Source organism: Borostomias antarcticus (genome assembly GCF_949987555.1).
Source record: "Borostomias antarcticus genome assembly, chromosome: 35".
Taxonomy (NCBI): domain Eukaryota; kingdom Metazoa; phylum Chordata; class Actinopteri; order Stomiiformes; family Stomiidae; genus Borostomias; species Borostomias antarcticus.
The window spans coordinates 3,409,966-3,421,305 of NC_140268.1; the positions used below are offsets into that span (position 1 = coordinate 3,409,966).

Genomic DNA, 11,340 nt, shown 5'->3' on the forward strand with positions numbered 1-11,340 from the left:
CAAAACAAATCAGCTCTTTGCACAAGCTCCACTACTTCCTGAAACTACAGGCATATTTCTTTACCGTCCTATACTATTGGATAGCAATAGCGATGAATCCGGTGTGCAGCACACCTGATCAATCACTTCCATCCACTAGTATAGGACAGGAAAGAAATACGCCTGTAGAGTGTCAGGAAGTAGTGGAGCTTGTGCAAAGAGCCTATTAATGTCATAGTCAATGCAGCAAGCAAAATTATGGTACAAAAGTTATGACACAACACCATTCAGTCAAGAACAATTTATTTTATTAAAAAAGTACACAATGTCTGGCCTGCAACATGATAAACAAGTTTAAAAACAAAAAGGATAAAAAAAAATAATACAAAAACAGTTATTTACAAAAAAAATTGCAGGCTGTGCTCAGATAGGCTGGGGGTGGGCGTCAGATGGGCTGGGGGGGGGGGCTGTGCTCAGATGGGCTGGGGGGGGGGCTGTGCTCAGATGGGCTGGGGGGGGGGGCTGTGCTCAGATGGGCTGGGGGGGGGGGCTGTGCTCAGATGGGCTGGGGGGGGGCTGTGCTCAGATGGGCTGGGGGGGGGGGCTGTGCTCAGATGGGCTGGGGGGGGGGGCTGTGCTCAGATGGGCTGGGGGGGGGGCTGTGCTCAGATGGGCTGGGGGGGGGGCTGTGCTCAGATGGGCTGCGGGTGGGCGTCAGATGGGCTGGGGGGGGGGCTGTGCTCAGATGGGCTGGGGGGCAGCTAGGAAGGGAAGTCTTCCTCATCAGAATGCTGGGGAGTGCTCAGATGGACTGTGCTTGGATGGGCTGTGCTCAGGCGGACTTCTGCAGATACCTAAAGACACAATGAAATGGCCGTAAATACACAACGCACATACATGCACAAAAAAGTGGTACACAATCTTTGGAACCATGCAGTCACACTGGGTAGGAGAAACCAAAAAAAAAAGACATCACTTACCCTTCTGCATTTAGCAGGGGCATGTTTCAATGTCTCCTGCAGCTGGGCGGCCACCTCCGCCATCGTAGCCTTTGGCATGGAGACCATCACTGCACCTTTAAGTTATCAAGAAAGGTAATGGTTTCAATTCACATCGGTCATGGAACAAAGACGATGTATTAAAAAATATTCAAAATATGAACCATTTCTTACATGTTAGAACATTGAAGAGTGTCAAACTCTTCAGTGGCTTCTTCCCCTTCTTCCCGTGCACACTGTAGGCGCTCCACACCGCATGTGTGGCTACAGCTGACAGCACCCGCCGGACTGTGTCCGCCAAGTCTCTGCCACCAATGGCACCTAGGTATTGTGTCTGCAAAACAAAGAGTCATTTACTGTACCCTTCCCTGCACTGCAAAAATAAGACAAAGTTCCGCCCTGCAGACACTCACCATCTTCCTCTGATGTTCCCGGTCCTTCAACCTGGCCTCACAGACCTGCAGCTCCTCGTCCGTTTGGGCAGGGTTCAGTACATCCAGCACTTCTCCCTGGGCTCCAGACTCCACAGGCCGCGTGCTCTGGGCCAGTTCCCTCACAGTCCGTGCAAGCTCACGGAGTTGCTCCCGCATCTCTGAGAACTGCTGATGTACAGACCTCTGGAAATCTAGATAAACACAGATGTGGCTATAAGTACATTGACATAAAACTAAATGAAACTCAAAATATATCCCTGCATGCAACATGAAGTAGTCCCATACCAGCATCTGCAGAGCAGCATCGATTAGGTAGAGGGGTACATGGAGTCAATGGTGCTGGAGCCGTTTTCTTGGGCGACGGCATCACAGACCTAACTGAAAAACAAAAGGGATAAAGGAAAGGGATGAGCAGGAAACTGTATGGTGTTGGCAGCATGCTTTGGCTTCTGGCATTTGAAGGAGAATAAATTAAGACATTAACAGGTAGACATCACAACACCACAGCAGTACATGCCACTCTTACCTGGTCTGGCTGGGGTGCTATACATGAAGCCTGGGCTCGCATGGTTTTCGCTCACAGGGGATGAGCTCGGAAAATCTGCAAGATGAGTAAATGGTATTCAATCTAAAAAAGCCAATCACAGAGCTAACTGAATGGGATTAGCAGGAAACTTTATGGTGTTGGCTTTGGCTTCTGGCATTTGGAGGGAAACTAAATAAAGACAAGACAGGTAGACACCACAGCAGTACATGCCACTCTTACCTGGTCTGGCTGGGTGCTGTATGATCTGGCTGGGGTGCTATAAATGGGGCCTGGGCCCCGCTCGCCCAGATGGGACAAGCTTGGAAAATCTGCAAGATGAGTAAAATGGTATTCAAAATAAATAAAAAATAGTCCAACTATCAGTGTGCAGTAGGCATAGACATTTCATTTCAACACAAACATGCATACCTGCATTGTACAGCACACGTGGATTGTACTGGACCGCTGGCAGAGGCCTTTCAACTCCGGCACCTGGTCTTTGGCCTGCATAGTGGGGACCAATGGCTGCCCGGGGCTTGGAATGTGTAGTGGAATATCAGTAAATTAGCTCAGATTACTCGATTTCAAAAGTACTACTCTTTTGGGACTGTTGAATGCACTTTAGTATATTACCTTCGTCACTGGAGTGATAGCGTGTGTTGCGCCGTCTCTTTCGAACGTCTTGGCACTCGTCCATTGACGACTGCTGCTCAAAGACTTTTGCCATGAGCCTGGCACCTTCGTAATGATCTGTGTGCATAAAGTACCATAATCAATACATTTCAGCCATCCTTTTTTCCTCAGAATAATGAGTCATGATCTTCCCCCCACCCCCATCAGTATTTTTTAATAGCTTAAAATGCAAACAGTACCAGTTGTGGACTCTGTGGAGCGCCCAGCCAGGGTTAGGTTCCACACAGCTCTTTATCCGTTGGCTGACTCATTCATTGGCCAGGAACACATCTGCAACTGTGAGTGAAACCATTAGTAGCCGCTTCCCTGTACAATTGAAAAGTAGCACACCAAACACACAAACATGTTCTTACCCCATCATTTTTGGAGAGCCAGGATACTGGGACAACCGACAGTGTCCTCCCCCAGAAACTCCACACTGCAATAGTCTGCCCAATAAACAAAAAAATATTAAGTTTATAAACACACAAGGACCCTATGGGAAAGTAGGCAGAGGGGAAGAAGCGACTAAAACAATTCAACAAGTCATTACAGCCGATAAGTAATTAGTGACACGCCACTATTCTATTCTTTTTTTTTGATTCTCTGCCGGCCCAGGACAGATGCGGTCAATGGCGGTCAATCATCAATCATCAGTGTGGGAAACATGAAGCTAGTTTAGGCATTAGCCACTGCAGTGCACAGAATAAATGTATAAGGCCCGTGAATCACGCGTTACTACTCGCAGTTTTAACAGCAACGCCTGTTTTTGACTCGAACTCCAACAATACACACCGATACTACTAATGTGGCAAACAAAGCTGCCTCCATCTTTGTTTCGAGCTAACGTTATGGTAACCCGCTTACCTCGTGGGTGGCATTGTTCTGTCTCCCACTTTCCAGACAAATGAAAATATATAAAGCATTATCTTGGCTTCGCCTTCACTGTTGCCTATGTAAAATTAGCCTAAGATTCGTGATGTCCTTAGAAAGCCTGACACGAGCGAGCTCCCAACGTGAGTCAAATTCAGCAGAGTCAAACAAACAAACAATTCACATTTCCCTCAGTCCAGCGGCCATTTTAGATTGCGTGGTAGCGTGGTAGCGTGCTAGCTAGCATTAGCTAACGTTAGCTAGCTATCATTAGGCTTCCAATTCCTGAACTTAGTTTAGCGTGCAGGTTATGAGTTACTTCTGTTTACTTAAATTATTACCGGTAAGTAAACAAATAAATAGCTAAACCAACAGTCAAATCAATGTAATTTGATGAGGAAAAAAACCCCGAGGTGACGTTAGCTATAACTTACCAGAGAAGAAGTGCGCACCACACTGTTTGTTGGTCCCCAATCTGCTCTCTTTATGGCTTTAAACCACAGCTTTCGGTGGTTCCTCTGAAAAGGGGGACATCTCGAGGGGATGCTGAAGAATCTGAGGCCGTCATCTTGTCCTTTTCTGTTTGTACAGTTCACAGCACAGCAGCTTTGAGGCATAATTAGCTACATGAAACGAGTAGCTAGCGAGTTCGTTCCTCGTTCGCTCGTTCCTTTTTACCGAGAGGCTCCGTGCTCGCTCTGCTGTGACGTAGGCGGCGAACCCATCTATAGGGAGGGAAAGGGATCTCATCGCCCCCTAGTGGAAGCGTTCCACAATGCCGAGAGAATGAATGGGATTTCTCATAGACACGTCTTTTGAAAAATGATATCTTGGTCGACACCGAAAAGTTAGACTTTTTTTTAATTAATGAAAAAGCATTCAATTTATAACAAACAGGGAAATATACAATCAATAACATTTCTAAGATGCGTTATTAAACTCAACATACAGTACAATATGAAGGATATAAGCGAAAATTTAAAAAAATTAAAAAAGACAGGAGCAGTTTGGCAAAGAATCCTGCCTACTTTAACTAAACCAGCAAGCAGTGACGTCACGGGATAGCCCGAATCCTAATGCTAGCCTAATAGGACTTTAATCCAACGTCACTGCAACGTTTATTTAATGACGTTGCAGGGACCCATATTGCAAATGTTTCTGCAACGTTGCAGAAAAGTCTAATTAGACTTAGGAGGGTAAAGTTATTTTCGACCTTAGATGGACGTTGTCACAACATCGCCTGATGGTAACGTTGCAACTTACCTAAGTACAACTTATGTGCAACGTTGCTGCAACCCACTGTGTTAGTAGGGATGCCCGGATCAGTAGCCTAGATCTCATTGTATTACAGTATTTTAGCAGACGCTTTTATCCAAAGCAACTAACAATAATTGCATTTAACTAGGAAAGGCCAATGTAGGCTACTAGCCTACTCGGCTACTTGCCAGAACTTACAAGTGCATCTCCTTTCTAAAACAAGTGACTAAGATCATAATCTAGTGCTGAAGGCAAAGTGCAAGAATTGCAATCTAAAATACAATAGAGGATCGTTGTAGTTCTCTCTGTAAAATAACTAAAACGAGGGACGGTAGGCCTAGCTGGATAACACTTTACCAAACAGAAACCAAAAGAATCAAGTATTATTATTATATTTATCTGCCCCAGTCTGACTGAAGTCCTATAAAGCAACTGGTTATTCACCAGATCACTGATGAAGAGGAGGTTCACCCAGGATCTCATATTACCCAGAGCCATCACTGCTAGTCCTCTAATCAACCAGTATCAACACATCATTTATATGACAACTTGGTTAAACAAAGCTCAGAGAGCAATATGTACTCTATTCTGTCTTCAATTGGGGGTGTTTTTGTCAAAGAATTAATACAGAATAATAGTAGAAAATTCTTACTCTAAAGTTTATCCCCATTATGGACTTACTTGTTTTCTCTTAGTCAGTGTGTCAGATCCAGAAGTCACTAGCTACTCTGATGAGGTGGAATGGATCACTGACTGTTTAAGTGTCTGCGTCAGCAACGTCTACTATGACATCATAAAAGCAATGGGAGATGTAACGTGGCGAGGCGCCCTCTAGTGGTTTTGATAGGGGTGTGGAAGTGTTGGAGTCGGACTGATGAGTGCATTTTTGAAATAGGATATCTACATTAGGTAAACACGGGTGTAATTAATAAAAAGGCGAGGTTGCTGCGAGTGGTTGCTAAGCAAAGCGTTCACTAAGTGTAGTCACAAGCACCAACCCCCCTCTCCCCCCGCCGGGACGGCTCCCTCTCCCTCTCTCCTCCCCGATAGGTAGATTTGGGTAGCGCTCTTTGAGCGCGAAGGACGACCGAGAGGCGAGATTAGCGTTCGTTCAAGTAATAATTTAAAAAAAGAGTCCCATAGCCATTGAATTGGTAGTAGCCTAGGCTATTTTGAGGTTGGTCATTTCTCCGAGTGAGAATTGTGAAGCGTGGCGAGTGAGCGTGAGAATAGGCTGCAATGCGTGTGTCTGAGACTTGGCAGCCCCGGGTTTCACTGATCTACCGGTCAGTAAATCCGACCAAATTTCAAGAGGTGGACATCACTGGATTCATCTCAGCATACAGATAATTCAAGATTGACTCATGTTTACGAAGCGCACCAACATAGTGCTCTGATCAGCTGCACTCTCCAGTGAAGTTCTCAAAACGCGACAGATGCCCGGATCAGTAGCCTAGATCTCATTGTATTACAGTATTTTAGCAGACGCTTTTATCCAAAGCAACTAACAATAATTGCATTTAACTAGGAAAGGCCAATGTAGGCTACTAGCCTACTAGGCTACTTGCCAGAACTTACAAGTGCATCTCCTTTCTAAAACAAGTGACTAAGATCATAATCTAGTGCTGAAGGCAAAGTGCAAGAATTGCAATCTAAAATACAATAGAGGGAGGATCGTTGTAGTTCTCTCTGTAAAATAACTAAAACGAGGGACGGTAGGCCTAGCTGGATAACACTTTACCAAACAGAAACCAAAAGAATCAAGTATTATTATTATTATTATATTTATCTGCCCCAGTCTGACTGAAGTCCTATAAAGCAACTGGTTATTCACCAGATCACTGATGAAGAGGAGGTTCACCCAGGAACTCATATTACCCAGAGCCATCACTGCTAGTCCTCTAATCAACCAGTATCAACACATCATTTATATGACAACTTGGTTAAACAAAGCTCAGAGAGCAATATGTACTCTATTCTGTCTTCAATTGGGGGTGTTTTTGTCAAAGAATTAATACAGAATAATTGTAGAAAATTCTTACTCTAAAGTTTATCCCCATTATGGACTTACTTGTTTTCTCTAAGTCAGTGTGTCAGATCCAGAAGTCACTAGCTACTCTGATGAGATGGAATGGATCACTGACTGTTTAAGTGTCTGCGTCAGCAACGTCTACTATGACATCATAAAAGCAATGGGAGATGTAACGTGGCGAGGCGCCCTCTAGTGGTTTTGATAGGGGTGTGGAAGTGTTGGAGTCGGACTGATGAGTGCATTTTTGAAATAGGATATCTACATTAGGTAAACACGGGTGTAATTAATAAAAAGGCGAGGTTGCTGCGAGTGGTTGCTAAGCAAAGCGTTCACTAAGTGTAGTCACAAGCACCAACCCCCCTCTCCCCCCGCCGGGACGGCTCCCTCTCCCTCTCTCCTCCCCGATAGGTAGATTTGGGTAGCGTTCTTTGAGCGCGAAAGACGACCGAGAGGCGAGATTAGCGTTCGTTCAAGTAATAATTAAAAAAAAGAGTCCCATAGCCATTGAATTGGTAGTAGCCTAGGCTATTTTGAGGTTGGTCATTTCTCCGAGTGAGAATTGTGAAGCGTGGCGAGTGAGCGTGAGAATAGGCTGCAATGCGTGTGTCTGAGACTTGGCAGCCCCGGGTTTCACTGATCTACCGGTCAGTAAATCCGACCAAATTTCAAGAGGTGGACATCAATGGATTCATCTCAGCATACAGATAATTCAAGATTGACTCATGTTTACGAAGCGCACCAACATAGTGCTCTGATCAGCTGCACTCTCCAGTGAAGTTCTCAAAACGCGACAGATGCCCGGATCAGTAGCCTAGATCTCATTGTATTACAGTATTTTAGCAGACGCTTTTATCCAAAGCAACTAACAATAATTGCATTTAACTAGGAAAGGCCAATGTAGGCTACTAGCCTACTAGGCTACTTGCCAGAACTTACAAGTGCATCTCCTTTCTAAAACAAGTGACTAAGATCATAATCTAGTGCTGAAGGCAAAGTGCAAGAATTGCAATCTAAAATACAATAGAGGGAGGATCGTTGTAGTTCTCTCTGTAAAATAACTAAAACGAGGGACGGTAGGCCTAGCTGGATAACACTTTACCAAACAGAAACCAAAAGAATCAAGTATTATTATTATATTTATCTGCCCCAGTCTGACTGAAGTCCTATAAAGCAACTGGTTATTCACCAGATCACTGATGAAGAGGAGGTTCACCCAGGAACTCATATTACCCAGAGCCATCACTGCTAGTCCTCTAATCAACCAGTATCAACACATCATTTATATGACAACTTGGTTAAACAAAGCTCAGAGAGCAATATGTACTCTATTCTGTCTTCAATTGGGGGTGTTTTTGTCAAAGAATTAATACAGAATAATAGTAGAAAATTCTTACTCTAAAGTTTATCCCCATTATGGACTTACTTGTTTTCTCTTAGTCAGTGTGTCAGATCCAGAAGTCACTAGCTACTCTGATGAGGTGGAATGGATCACTGACTGTTTAAGTGTCTGCGTCAGCAACGTCTACTATGACATCATAAAAGCAATGGGAGATGTAACGTGGCGAGGCGCCCTCTAGTGGTTTTGATAGGGGTGTGGAAGTGTTGGAGTCGGACTGATGAGTGCATTTTTGAAATAGGATATCTACATTAGGTAAACACGGGTGTAATTAATAAAAAGGTGAGGTTGCTGCGAGTGGTTGCTAAGCAAAGCGTTCACTAAGTGTAGTCACAAGCACCAACCCCCCTCTCCCCCCGCCGGGACGGCTCCCTCTCCCTCTCTCCTCCCCGATAGGTAGATTTGGGTAGCGTTCTTTGAGCGCGAAGGACGACCGAGAGGTGAGATTAGCGTTCGTTCAAGTAATAATTAAAAAAAAGAGTCCCATAGCCATTGAATTGGTAGTAGCCTAGGCTATTTTGAGGTTGGTCATTTCTCCGAGTGAGAATTGTGAAGCGTGGCGAGTGAGCGTGAGAATAGGCTGCAATGCGTGTGTCTGAGACTTGGCAGCCCCGGGTTTCACTGATCTACCGGTCAGTAAATCCGACCAACTTTCAAGAGGTGGACATCAATGGATTCATCTCAGCATACAGATAATTCAAGATTGACTCATGTTTACGAAGCGCACCAACATAGTGCTCTGATCAGCTGCACTCTCCAGTGAAGTTCTCAAAACGCGACAGATGCCCGGATCAGTAGCCTAGATCTCATTGTATTACAGTATTTTAGCAGACGCTTTTATCCAAAGCAACTAACAATAATTGCATTTAACTAGGAAAGGCCAATGTAGGCTACTAGCCTACTAGGCTACTTGCCAGAACTTACAAGTGCATCTCCTTTCTAAAACAAGTGACTAAGATCATAATCTAGTGCTGAAGGCAAAGTGCAAGAATTGCAATCTAAAATACAATAGAGGGAGGATCGTTGTAGTTCTCTCTGTAAAATAACTAAAACGGTAGGCCTAGCTGGATAACACTTTACCAAACAGAAACCAAAAGAATCAAGTATTATTATTATTATTATATTTATCTGCCCCAGTCTGACTGAAGTCCTATAAAGCAACTGGTTATTCACCAGATCACTGATGAAGAGGAGGTTCACCCAGGAACTCATATTACCCAGAGCCATCACTGCTAGTCCTCTAATCAACCAGTATCAACACATCATTTATATGACAACTTGGTTAAACAAAGCTCAGAGAGCAATATGTAGGCTACTCTATTCTGTCTTCAATTGGGGGTGTTTTTGTCAAAGAATTAATACAGAATAATTGTAGAAAATTCTTACTCTAAAGTTTATCCCCATTATGGACTTACTTGTTTTCTCTAAGTCAGTGTGTCAGATCCAGAAGTCACTAGCTACTCTGATGAGGTGGAATGGATCACTGACTGTTTAAGTGTCTGCGTCAGCAACGTCTACTATGACATCATAAAAGCAATGGGAGATGTAACGTGGCGAGGCGCCCTCTAGTGGTTTTGATAGGGGTGTGGAAGTGTTGGAGTCGGACTGATGAGTGCATTTTTGAAATAGGATATCTACATTAGGTAAACACGGGTGTAATTAATAAAAAGGCGAGGTTGCTGCGAGTGGTTGCTAAGCAAAGCGTTGACTAAGTGTAGTCACAAGCACCAACCCCCCTCTCCCCCCGCCGGGACGGCTCCCTCTCCCTCTCTCCTCCCCGATAGGTAGATTTGGGTAGCGTTCTTTGAGCGCGAAGGACGACCGAGAGGCGAGATTAGCGTTCGTTCAAGTAATAATTAAAAAAAAAGAGTCCCATAGCCATTGAATTGGTAGTAGCCTAGGCTATTTTGAGGTTGGTCATTTCTCCGAGTGAGAATTGTGAAGCGTGGCGAGTGAGCGTGAGAATAGGCTGCAATGCGTGTGTCTGAGACTTGGCAGCCCCGGGTTTCACTGATCTACCGGTCAGTAAATCCGACCAAATTTCAAGAGGTGGACATCACTGGATTCATCTCAGCATACAGATAATTCAAGATTGACTCATGTTTACGAAGCGCACCAACATAGTGCTCTGATCAGCTGCACTCTGATCAGCTGCACTCTCCAGTAAAGTTCTCAAAACGCGACAGATGCCCGGATCAGTAGCCTAGATCTCATTGTATTACAGTATTTTAGCAGACGCTTTTATCCAAAGCAACTAACAATAATTGCATTTAACTAGGAAAGGCCAATGTAGGCTACTAGCCTACTAGGCTACTTGCCAGAACTTACAAGTGCATCTCCTTTCTAAAACAAGTGACTAAGATCATAATCTAGTGCTGAAGGCAAAGTGCAAGAATTGCAATCTAAAATACAATAGAGGGAGGATCGTTGTAGTTCTCTCTGTAAAATAACTAAAACGAGGGACGGTAGGCCTAGCTGGATAACACTTTACCAAACAGAAACCAAAAGAATCAAGTATTATTATTATTATTATATTTTTCTGCCCCAGTCTGACTGAAGTCCTATAAAGCAACTGGTTATTCACCAGATCACTGATGAAGAGGAGGTTCACCCAGGAACTCATATTACCCAGAGCCATCACTGCTAGTCCTCTAATCAACCAGTATCAACACATCATTTATATGACAACTTGGTTAAACAAAGCTCAGAGAGCAATATGTACTCTATTCTGTCTTCAATTGGGGGTGTTTTTGTCAAAGAATTAATACAGAATAGTTGTAGAAAATTCTTACTCTAAAGTTTATCCCCATTATGGACTTACTTGTTTTCTCTAAGTCAGTGTGTCAGATCCAGAAGTCACTAGCTACTCTGATGAGATGGAATGGATCACTGACTGTTTAAGTGTCTGCGTCAGCAACGTCTACTATGACATCATAAAAGCAATGGGAGATGTAACGTAGCGAGGCGCCCTCTAGTGGTTTTGATAGGGGTGTGGAAGTGTTGGAGTCGGACTGATGAGTGCATTTTTGAAATAGGATATCTACATTAGGTAAACACGGGTGTAATTAATAAAAAGGCGAGGTTGCTGCGAGTGGTTGCTAAGCAAAGCGTTCACTAAGTGTAGTCACAAGCACCAACCCCCCTCTCCCCCCCGCCGGGACGGCTCCCTCTCC

General features: G+C 44.2%; 1 protein-coding gene across 2 annotated transcripts; it reads right to left on the bottom strand.

Annotated features, from left to right (window-relative positions):
* Positions 1–711: 711 nt before the first annotated feature.
* On the bottom strand, positions 712–2,243 carry LOC311327923 (uncharacterized protein). Of its 2 annotated transcripts, XM_084461034.1 has the most exons (6): positions 2,178–2,243; positions 1,938–2,012; positions 1,391–1,602; positions 1,152–1,311; positions 960–1,054; positions 712–833 (listed from the first exon to the last, which is right to left on the bottom strand). In XM_084461034.1, the coding sequence occupies exons 2-6, from the start codon at positions 1,960–1,962 to the stop codon at positions 741–743; spliced, it is 585 nt and encodes a 194-aa protein (XP_084317160.1). In that variant the 5' UTR covers positions 1,963–2,012; positions 2,178–2,243; the 3' UTR covers positions 712–740. The 2 variants fall into 2 exon arrangements, with proteins under 2 accessions (XP_084317160.1, XP_084317159.1); XM_084461033.1 differs by having other exon boundaries at positions 1,938–2,236.
* Positions 2,244–11,340: the final 9,097 nt, after the last annotated feature.